This window comes from Girardinichthys multiradiatus, chromosome 20 (genome assembly GCF_021462225.1).
Source record: "Girardinichthys multiradiatus isolate DD_20200921_A chromosome 20, DD_fGirMul_XY1, whole genome shotgun sequence".
NCBI lineage: Eukaryota > Metazoa > Chordata > Actinopteri > Cyprinodontiformes > Goodeidae > Girardinichthys > Girardinichthys multiradiatus.
In genome coordinates this window covers 40,107,219-40,119,325 of record NC_061812.1, presented here as the reverse complement: position 1 = coordinate 40,119,325, position 12,107 = coordinate 40,107,219, and the positions used below count along the sequence as shown (strand labels likewise).

Here is a 12,107-nt window from a genome sequence, read left to right as displayed (position 1 = left end):
TAATTAATACCTATTACCAAAATTGTTAACAAAGGTTGAATATTTAAAATTTCAGCAAAATAGGACAGGTATTTTCTTGTGAATACCAGCCTAAAGCGGCAGTATCATAGAACAATAGGTGAAGGAGGAAATTCAGGCACTGGCGATTTCAAACTGCAAACCCTGCACACATAGAAAGACACAAACGGCTTTCCAAATTATAAGGATTTATATATATGCAAATATATACAAAATAATTCAGCTGTACAGAGCAGCAGTTTGGATTCTATCTTCTTCAGTCAGTGGGAAAAATAGCTTTGTCGACATGATTAGAGACACCGCTTCTTCTTGGGAAATCTTTGGCTCAGATTCTTTTTCTGCAAAAGCTCATACAGAAAAGTTGAAACAGCTAGTCTAATTTTCAGCCAGTATACAGTCTTTGAAAGCACAAACAACAGACCGTACTTAAGGTTTTGGGATCCAAGGAAGATGCAGCCTTTACTTGGCCAGCAAGATCAATGACAATCAGCTTTTCTCCCTTTTGCTGCTCTGGAAGAGCTACGGAAAAAGAGGAAGCGTTCTATTTTGTGTCAGAGTTTTGTTGACCTAGGATGTGCAGGGGATTCCAGCATGGACTCCTCTTCCCTAGGCGCTTTCTTGACAATAGGCTAATGCTGTGCATTCTGGGAGTCAGAGTTTTTATCAGTCTCTTATTTTTAGTAGTTCAGTCATTGACTGGGGCATAACATGTTGTTTTTCCACATTTTCATCCATTGTTAAACATCAAAGCCACCTGGGGTGTTCCTTGCTGAACAACTCAATTTAATTCCCGTCTAACCAAAGTATACCCTTCCAGGTAAATTCCCAGTAGCATTTAGATAACTCCCCATGCTTACATTTATGATGGTAGGACAGATGAAGTGTTTGGCCTTGCTCCCAAACAACCAATTGTCATGTAGAAAGTCTCTAATGGCTGTTATGGAGACCTGCTGACCTTCAGTTTTCTATCAGTAAACTGGAGCTTTGTTGGTAAAAATAAATATGGTTGCTCATCCACCCTAGTGACCAGTGTCTGAGGAAATGGAGCAGGGCTTTACGCCATATATAAGCCCCAGGTAAACAGAAAGTTATGGATGACTAATTACAGGTTGCAATATCAATCAATTTAAAACATTAGGTATAAAATAGCATTTGCATTTTTTATGGGGATTGATGTTGGGGTGTGGTGCTACTGAATAAATGTATGCAAACATAAGGTTGGATGTTTCATTGTGAGATTATACTGCTGCAATAAAAGATACATGTATTTTCTGGCTATTATTTTTCAGGCTGTTATATTATTTTTGTCATGGTGTGACATTTTGGACTTTGTTTTATTGTTTCTTGTGATGGTTTATTTTGTCTTGAGGTTTCTATTTTGGTTTTTGTATCATGTTTATTAGTTTGTTTTGCTCCCTCTACCACCTCCTGGTGTTTTGTTGTTTTCCTCCCTCAAGTTTCCTTTATGGTTGTTTCATTATTACTTTGTATGGTTTTATTATATTATTATTATTATTATTATTATTATGGTTCTTTATTCTCCCGGGATTCTTTTAGTTTAGTTCTCATTTAGTATTTATGTTAGGTATTTGTTCTCTCTCTCTCTCTGTTTAGTCCTCAGCTTTGTTTCTATAATTTCAGCCTTCCTTTTTAAGTAAGCTCCAGTTATTGTTTACGTTTATTCCAGTCCTCGTTTCCTCCTTTCCATTCTCAGTTTGTTCCCTTAGTGATACTTAGGTTTGTTTACTTTTATAGTCTGGGTTCCCTTATAGTTTCTATTTTGTTTAGGCCTTAGGTTGTTGTTCTTCAGTTCCCTCCAGTTTCTGTTTCCTTTAGTTCTTGGTTATACTGGTTATTCTTATGCTTTTGGTTATCTTAGTCTATAGTTTTGCTTAGGTCTATGTTTCTCTTTATTGTTTATTAGTTCCACCTGTCCCTTCTGCCTCCCTGCCTCCTTGTCACACCTGTTCCCTGTTTCTTTGATTACCTGCCCTTTGTTATCCCTCAGTATATTAGTTGGTTTTGTGTCATTGTGTGTTGCTGGTTCCTCTCCGTTACTACCCCTGATTCTGTTTCGCTACGTTTTCCTTTATTGAACTCTTATGTAAGTTTTGGTCTGGACTCTTGTAGTACCTGCAGTGATTTGCTACGTGTTTGTAGAATGCCTCTGAAAATAAATTCTGAAGACTTCTTACAACATGCGCTTCCCATGCTCTGGTCTGCATTTTGGTCCGACTCAAAATCAAACCTTGACAATTTTGGTATATCTTTGCCAATGGTGCCAATAAATATGTCCACATCTGTAACTGTAAGGTTTTAAGTTCTATGCTACACTACACGTTTGGGTCACACAAACTATCCAGGTTGGTGTCAGGGGGGAGGCACATTTTATTCTGGAAGGAGGATAGATAAGAATGAGAGGAGGATTAAGCTGAATGACATGGAGTCAGAGTAGAAAAGCAAAGGATCTGTGAAAGCAGATAGAGGAGGGATGAGGGAAAGAGCAGAGCCATTCACTGCTGACAGGTAAACATGTTGTGGGCGGCCTACAGAGGGATGAGGGTGGTCGATCTGTGTTGATGCAAGGAGCAGGCTGTGCAGAGTAGCCTCACATATGCATTTTGCACATGTAGCGTTCTCATAAAAGTGCAGGTGTTGCTCCCTCCTTGGTTTTGTTGCTGATCTGCAAGCATAAGAAGACATTACTATAATTAATCGCATATACTGTTTCTGTGTGGGTGTCCTAACATAGGGAGAACTTCATGGTCAATGGTCATTTCTGCTTGCCTGCCCTGTTTGAAGCAGTGTGTGAGCCGTACCAGCCGCTCTGTTGGACGACATTTTCTGCACTGTGCAAGTCCAGAGAAGAGCAGCCAAGCAGAATGACATTGGCCTCAACAGCCCGCCAAACATCTCCGTGGATAGCAGAATGCAAAAAAATATAGAAGAAACACTCACAAAAATAATGAAAAATACAACCACACGTTTATTGAAAGCAGCTTCCAGTAGGACCTGGAGCCAGATACAAAACATGTTAACTTTTTTAATTTCAAGACAAATTTAAGACAAGAATTGAATGGAAAGGCAGCAAACTTGTTTTAAGTAAGTAAGTAAACTTTATTTCTATAGCAATTTTCACAGACAAAGAATCACAAATGCTTCACAGTAATCAGAACATACAATATAAAACATTAAAATTGAACAATAGAAAGTGGCAACATTGGGTCATTTAAGACTGGAATGCTTGTCTTAACAAATAGGTTTTTGGAAACATCTGCTGAGTCCAGAGAGCGCAGCCCGACAGAAAGTTCATTCCAGAGTCGAGTAGCAGTAGCTTTAAAAGAACGGTCACCCTAGTTTTAAAGAAGGTTTGTGGAACCATTAACAGGTTCTGTCCAATGACCTCAGACTACAAGTCAAGCTGTAAGGCTTAATTAGGTCACAAATGTAGGCAGGAGCCTGTCCATGTAGGGCTTGAAAAGGTAGCACTAAAATTTTAAACTAATACGATACGTAACAGGGAGCCAGTGGAGAGATTTTAACACAGGTGTGATGTGACCCCTCCTGTTGGTTCTGGTCAAAAGCCTTGCTGCTGAGTTTTAACTAACTGCAGACGAGCCAGCTCTTTCATGTCAAGACAAGTAAAGAGACTGTTGCAATAGTCCAACTGTGAGGATACAAAGGCATGAGTTATCATTCCAATCTCTGGACACCATGGATCTTAACTTGGTGATGTTATGCAGATGAAAGAAGCAGTTCTTAACCAGCTGCTTAGCATGGTGATCCAGTGACATGGCCTCATCAAAGATAACCCCAGGATTCCTCAGTTTGTTTTTAGCCGAGCGGCTCAGATCACCTAAGTGCTGTTTAATGCAAGGGATAGCACTATCGGGGGCTATAATAAGGGTCTCAATTTTCTCTGAGTTCAGTTGTAGACTATCATTGCCTAACCACTGCTTCACTTGTGTCAGGCAGTTGATTAGGGAGCTTAGCTTGTGAGCCTCTGACACCTTGAATGAACAGTACAACTGGAGGTCATCCGCAAATAAATTGTATGAGACCTTGCTGAACTGTTGAATTATCTGACCAAGAAGAACATATAAAAACAAACAGGAGGGGTCCAAGGACAGAACCCTGAGGCATGCCACACAGTATTTTGCCAGGCTCTGACATGATGTGGTTAGCCGACACACTGAAGCTCCTGTCAGCCAAATATGACGTGAACCACTGAAGTACTGGGCCCAATATTCCAATCAGATTCCACAACCTGTTTATGAGAATCCAGTGGTCAACCGTGTCGAAGGCCGAAGACAGGTCTAGCAGGACCAACACTGTTCCCCCTTCCCGAGTCTGCAGCCATCATGATGTCGCTAGACACTTTAAGTAATGATGTTTCTGTAAAATAGTGTTTGCGATATCTGGACTGAAACTTTTCATAGACATGTAACTCTAAGAAGGATGCAAGTTGTAGAGAGACCATCTTTTCCAACAGTTTGGCCAGAAAGGGGAGTTTAGATATTAGCCTAAAGCTATTAAGATCAGAATGGGCATGGTTAGCCTTCTTCAGTTTAGTTTCAACAATGGCATGTTTAAAGACAATGGGGAACATGCCAGAAGAGAGCGACATGTTTAATAATCTCGTTACAGATGGTCCAATTTTGTCAAAGACCTTCACAAAGAGCTTGTATGGCAGTACATCTGCAGGACTGGTGGTTTCATTTTAGCAAACAATGCTGAAGTATCTTTGAAAGACACTGGATTAAAAAGGACCAAGCCTGGGAGGGAGGTTCAGCAAGAGCAGGACTACACAATGAGGGAGGTGGAATTTCGTCTTTTATGTCCCTGATTTTGTTTAGGAAAAAGTTCATAAAGTTATTACTGTCTGCATTGCAGAGCACAGGAGCAACTGAAGAAACGGGAGACACAATAGAGTTAATGGTGTCGAACAGCACTTCAGGGTATCTCTTGTTGGATTCTATGAGTTTTACACACATCTGAGGTTTTATTTTCTTACTTATTTTCACATGACCTAAAGAGAATCAAGACTAACACAAAACACAAATAGTAGATCCTAAGATCAGGAGACCTTCCTAAGCCTGTCTGAACAGAAGAAGTTGGAAAAAATTCGGTTTGTATTTCAATAATACTTCTAGATATTTATCAGATAAAATCCTTGAACATACCAAGATGTGTTACATATTTAAATCATTATAAATTGTACCCTATACATTGGTTACATATTTTATCAAATACTGTTTGATATAAACTGAAACGTTGAATTGACACACAAGCCTTATAAACCAGTTAAGTTACAGATTCTCACATTTCAGCCTGTGGAGCAAATGGCAGCTTGCCCTTACATTTAATAACACCATGAAATCCATCTGCTATTGAAGATTCAAAAATATTTGATGTTATTCTGCAAAGAAGTTGAACATTTACTTGACTGGTCACCCCAAGATGAAAAAGCTTTAAATCTGCACAAAACTGACAGCTATGATCTTTCCATCCATTTTCAGTAATGGATCGGTCTTGCTCAGAGTCACAGGACAGCTGAAAACTATCACTGTAGTCAGCATAAACAATTCACAGCTCACTAGTCCACCGTAGCGGCCTGACACATAGCAAAAAGTAGTTTCTTTCTGAACAGAGATTTTTTAAAGACTAGCTAAATTAGAGATGCATAGAGAAACCAGATGGAATAGGACGATTTTTAGATTAACCAGCCGTGACCAGGGACTAAATGTTTGCAAAAGCCAAGAATCCTTTATTTATTTATCAAGTGGATGCACTATAAATTTGCACTACCAGGATACACTGACAACATTGCTTGGTGTGGATTTTTTTTCTGCAGGACAAAGACTCAAAGTCAGCTATTTTCAGTATCAGCAATGTGTTTAAAGATGAAGTCAAAAGCTTTAAAAATACATTTATCAGATGCTGTTTAGGCAGGCTGCAAGAACAACTAGCTCAATTTTGGGGTGTTGCTTAATTTGCCTTTTTGTACTTTTACTGTTTTGGTCGTTTTGCCTGAGTTATTCTGAGACTCTGCTACTAATATAAATCAGTGACAACTGCCCAGAAAAGCCGGAAAAATATTTTGAAAAGTGTTTAAATATAGTTCTTGAACAGAAATTGAGATTGGGTAAAATCGGAGCATTACAGAAACTATAGATCAGAAATTGGCCTACAATCTCCTACTGGTCTGTAACTAAAGTGATTAATGTGTCAAACTCTGCACCTATAACAACCACCTATAAAGTTAGAAATTAAATGTTGCTATCTAGACGACTCCTGGTCGGCGAGTTTGCATGTTCTCCATGTGCATGCGTGGGTTCTCACGGGGTACTCCGGTTTCCTCCGGCAGTCCAAAAACATTACTGTTAGGTTAATTGGTCTCTCTAAATTGCCCTAAGGCGTGAATGAGTGTGTGCATGGTTGTTTGTCCATGGTATAGAAGATGAATGAATTTTGCCAACTAGCAAGTCATTATTTGTGTCACAGGAAATGAGTTCAAATGTTTACCATTCACATTCATTTAATTCCTAAACCAGTGAGCTTCAGAAAGCATGCCATGCATTGTCAAGTTGGCAATTCCAGATATCCTGTACATTAGCTGGCATATTCACATACCAGGTTTAAAAGCTACTGCAGAAGAAGAAACCGTCTGGCTAGGATGCCCAAACTGTGTTACTTCACTGTGTTTATACTGGTCAAAAAATAGAATTAAAGTGTAATGATGCATGTACATTATAGGCTTTCAAGATGAGTATTTAGGTATGCAGAACTAAGCAAAACTTTAACTGACATCAATTTTCTTTATTTTACATTATATATATATATATATATATATATAGTGCTTTACTGAATGAAAAATATTATATAACATTAAATGACACACAATATTCATGGCAGAAATAGATTGGACACTACCAACTAACCAAAAAAATAAAACTGCAAAAAAGGGAGAAATTTTCTTCTTTAACACAGCGTGAACTTTTTTACCCAAGCTTCCCTGTGATTTCTTTAAGTAGTCTTCTCCACGCTTCTTGAAAGAAAATCTCATTCCTCCTACCTTGTTGAGATCTAGACCCTAGGGAGGCCAGTCTGTGAATCATTGCATTCCTTCATGTTTTTTTTTTTTCTCCATGTTTAAGTCAAAGCTAAAATCAGAGCAATATTAGACTGTTCTTTTTATTATCACATCGATTTCTCCAAATTCCCCAACAACACTGTTGTTAATGCAGCCTCAAACTTTGACAGAAAGTCTCCAGGGTTTTGTAGGTCACTAAATCTGTCTCCTGATTTGATTTAAAATATTGCAACATCTGAAAGGTTTGCTTTAATTTTTATGTATGCTGAGTAAAAAAAACAAAATACACTTTCCTTTGAATATGTGGTATAGCTGAGGATTAGAAGTATTTTAAGTGCCAGATGTTGTTTGTGATGTTCCTATATGGTTTATTTATAACTAATAATATAAAAAATATATATTCTGACAGTACTTTCATGTTCTTTTACTCCTGATAAGATAACTAGGTGTTGAAGTTCAAAGGCAGTAATGACTGTGACTGTGCATGCATACTTTTTGATATAAGAAGATGTGTGGATTTACTAGGCCTCTGTCTTGTCAGCTGAGAACACAGCCTACAGCCTGGTTTTCATTTAATCATCTGAAGGTTTAGGTTTTTTTACAGGGACACTCCAAACTTTGCTAATCTGAGATGGCACAAGCAATTGCACACTGTAATGGGCAATAACCACAGAATAAAGTGCAGTCATGAGAAAAATAAAGTTTCCATGACCGACTACACAGTCAGAACAGTCAAAACTAAGCATACCCCTTGATTAGATATAGGTTGTAAAAGCTTCTTTATCAGCAAGAACATGAAGCAAAAATTTTCTCTATAATAGACTGTCGGTCTATTTTTTCTTACAGCAGTGATTCAGTTCATTGGGGATGCAGGCATTTTTTTCTACACATCTACCCAATGCAGCATTTTGAGTCTTGAATTTGACATTAAAAGAATTTGGCATACAGAGTTCAGGTTCTGTGACTGCACAACAAGCCCAAATCACCACCATACTTTACACTTGCTGTGAGGTATTTGTGGTGATATGCTGTGTTAGGTTTTCTCCAAACAATATGCATTTTAGACAAATATCTCTACTGTAGTGTCATCTTTCCAAAGCACATGGTTCCAGAGGTCTTGTGGTTCCTACCTCATGCTGTTGTGGTCTTCTTAGAGAAGAAATTTGCTCATTTCAAACCAGCTGTTCTTGTCATGAACTTCTACTGTCATGAACTTTAACATTCAGTATGCTAACTGAGGCCTCTAGAGTCTGAGATGTAGCTGTGGGTTATTTTGCAATAACTCCATGCATTGCAGAGTCAGATCTTGGGGTAAATTCACTGGGACATCATTCCTTGAAGGACAGACAACTGTATTCAAAGCTTTTCTTAAGCGAAATGAATTTGCTTTAATACCAAGGACCATGGAATCGTTAGGGTTGGTAGGGCAAGAGCACGACCTGTTTTAAAGCAGGCGAGGAAGAAAGAGAGAGAGAGAACAACAACGCTCTAGATAGAGTAATAAGAAGAACGTAGCTGCATTCTGTCATTGAATGCATTAATGCGTCTTAACAGCCAAATCAAATTTTATAAAAAAGTAATTTAAGTAGTGTAATGCCTGATAGTCATGTGATAATATTCATGCTACAGATCAGATCATTCAATGGTGGGTCTTTTTCATGCAAATAGCTAGTTTACAGCTTTGCTTGCGAATTTCCTTATATAATTTCTTAGAAATGAAACAAAACTAAAATTTAAGACAGTTTTAATGAAAGGTGAAAAGTGAACTGCCAATCCTGCAGCCAACAGTGTAATCTTTGTGAAGTCTTAAACTGAGTTTGTTGTATCATCACTGCATTTTGCCCATACTTTTAGAGACTTTAGAAATTAAAGTTCCACATTTTCGTTCGTGAATTATCTTTTTATCAGTAAAATTGCGGGCTTCAAATAGCTCTTAAATACCCTTTCCAGACTGATGGGCAGCTGTAATTGTTTCCCTAAGATCACTGCTGATCACACTCTATGTTCCAGAGCAGCAAGCTTCCAAAACCCCTGGTTTTATGGAGGTGGTCGCGTTGTTGGTGATCAATTAAAGTGCGTTTGATTAGCAGGCTGTTGTATATTTTTATAGCTTGTCTTAACTGTGCACTGTTTTAATGAACACAGAGACATTTGTAAATATCTCTAGAATGAGTAGATATACACAGAGTCTGGGTTACAAACTCAGTCCTGAGTGAATTCACACCAGCAGGCGCTGAATGGTAAACTGAGCATTAGCTTGGTGCCCTTTTAAGAATCAAAGATGTGTTTCCTAAGTGCAGGTGCACAGAGACAATGTGCACCTACAATGTGCACACACACACACACACACGTTCCTAAGCCATGCTCATGTCCTTAAGCCTCCCTTCTCCAGCTGCACCACAAGAGACTTGTCTAAGTGACAACAATTAGCTCGCTCAGTTCAAGCTAATTGAAGTCATTTACATAATACATGTGTGCCATCACAATTTATCCCTGGACAATTCAACTAGTTCTGTGTCATACAACGATCAAGCATAACATTATGACCACTGACAAGTAAAGCAAATAATACTGATTATCTCATCATTGTGGCATCTGTTAGTGGGTGAGATATATTGTATTATGCAGCACGTAACCATTTTATCTTGAAAGTGGATATGTTAGAAGCAGGAAAAATGGGCAACTGTGAGCATTTAAGCAAGTTTATGAAGGGGCACATGGCTAGATTAGTGGGTCAGTGCTTTCCTAACATTGCAATTTTCTGATGTCTTCTCACTCTGAAATCATGAGTATTTATTAAAAGTGGTCCAGTAAAGTAACAGTGGTGACCAGTGATAGGGTCATGGGTCTCTAACCTTATGCTGCCTATGACCGTGGAGCAAAGGCTGGCCCTTGTAGTCCAATCTAACAAACAAGCTACAGGTTCTCATATTGCTGAAGAAGTTTGTGTTTGTGTCATATAGGGCTTCATCGCTGCATATAGTCATGGCAATGCTGGCTTCGTTTGCCACTGAAAGCAGAAAGAATGGACATGTCAGAATCAGAGCTGGACCACGGAGCAATGAAAAGAGGTGGCCTGATTTGATAAATCTTGTTTTCTATTAAATCATGTAGAAAGCTGGATACATGTGTGCTGCTAATCTGGGAAACACATAGCACCAGAACACAACATGGGAAGAAAATTAAAGGCAGTTTGATGCTTTAATCAGTGTCCTTCTGGGAAACTTCAGTTATTTTATTGTATATGGATGGGATTTTGATACCACCTATCTAAGAATGTCTGACCATGTAAACTCTTTTTTGGAAACTGTACTTCCATGATGGCTGGTATCTCTTTTGGAAGGGTAATGCACCCCACCACAAAGGTGAAATGGTCCAGGAATGGTTCAAGGGGCAAAAGGAGTTTGGACTCCACCTTCCCAACATCTTAATTCCACCAGTTTTTTTTTTTTTTTTTTTTTTTTGTTATAAAAATACGGATTACATTTACTAACACAGACACACATCCTTAGAACTGTGTTTACCATCCGTCGCCATTACGTCTGGAATTACTCAGAGGCTGAAAACAAGCGGCCTCATTTGCGGGATGCTAAGCCGCTCCGGCTGAGGAGATCTTCAGCTTTATTAGCCCGTTGTTTGGGAGCTGCTTTTGACAGGAAGCGAGGCCATAAATTAAATAGATGGCTTGATAAAAAGCTTGCTGTGCAGAATTTTTCACGCCGTATTTTTGAGAAATCACCCTGCCATTCCTCATAACAGACGATGTGTTCCCAGGGTGATTTATGAAATCAATTTGTCTTGTTATCAGCAGCCAGAGTTCGTTAGATAACATCACAGAGCATGCATCCACATTTCTTGGGGCTACAATGAAACAAGTGACAGAGTCTGCATTTTTTTTGTTTGTATCAGACATGTTGAAAATACCAATCAGTCGTTTGAAGCATTGATGTTCCGTTGGACTGCGAAGAATATACAAAAAAAAAAATTTTAAATGATGCAGAGAGTTGATTAAATCCTGTAACAGAATGAAATGAATTTTTGTCTGTGATGGTTGGTTTCTCTGGTGCTTTGTATGCTGCAGTGGCACATTTCTGCGAGATGGCTCTGAACAGTCTGCAGTTTTGCTTTGCAGCCTCACACCATCTTTGTCTGTGCCTCTTTCCTAGACGATCACTCATATGTGAAGTGGAAAGACTGGAAACACTTTTACACCCAGACATCTAGTAACAGAAGTAGCAATTTGTGTGTGTGCATGCAAACGTGAGATTCCTCACAGCTCCCTTCTCTTTTGGGTCAGCGAAGCAGAACCCTCAAAATGTCATTCTAGACCTACATGTGTATTGTGCTGTGGCTGGTCACTCACCGTAATGTGCTTCAGACCATCTCTGCATGCTCTCCCTGGGGAGGTTGGGGAAATACTATTTTTTACCTTAGGGTCCAGTTTGGGGAAAAGGAATTATATGGAAAAGTATTAGGTTCCTCTCCGTGTTCAGGAGGAGATAAGCAGTTTGTTTTGCCAAAGACGTCAAAGCGGTGAATCTGAAGTGACAGCAGAAGGGATGAGATATTTCAAGATATGTCTTGATGGATGCGGTTTAATCTTAAGCCTGTCAGATGTGTCAAGGATTTGCAAACACCTTGTGAGGTAAATCTCCATGCGTTGCCGCTCTCTCATCCTGTACCTCCGCTCCCTCTTTCTGTCTGTCTTTGCAGTAAAGTTTGAGGATTGCCAACACAGCAGAGAGGTGGGCTTTGTCAGCAGCGACCCCAACTTCAACGTGAGGCCTGATGGGAGCGTGTACACGGAGCAGGAGGTGGCCAACCTCTCAGAGCCTGTACAGTTCATGGTGACAGCGTGGGGACTACATGATCCCCACATCTGGGAGACCACCGTAAAACTGGCCCTCGCTGGACATCTTCATCCTCTACCCCTTTCAAAGGTACAATGGAGTATAAGGTTTCAAAATACACAATAGCTAACTGCTGCCTTGTTATT

At 39.3% G+C, this 12,107-nt stretch overlaps 1 protein-coding gene across 3 annotated transcripts in view; it reads left to right on the top strand.

Moving 5' to 3' along the window:
* The window catches only part of cdh4 (cadherin 4, type 1, R-cadherin (retinal)), a 437,670-nt gene that overhangs the window by 230,322 nt on the left and 195,241 nt on the right, over positions 1-12,107 (top strand). For all 3 annotated transcript variants that reach the window (XM_047348247.1, XM_047348246.1, XM_047348245.1), the window contains one exon: positions 11,825-12,051. In XM_047348247.1, coding sequence (XP_047204203.1) covers positions 11,825-12,051 — 227 coding nt within the window. The remainder of the gene's footprint in view (positions 1-11,824; positions 12,052-12,107) is intronic.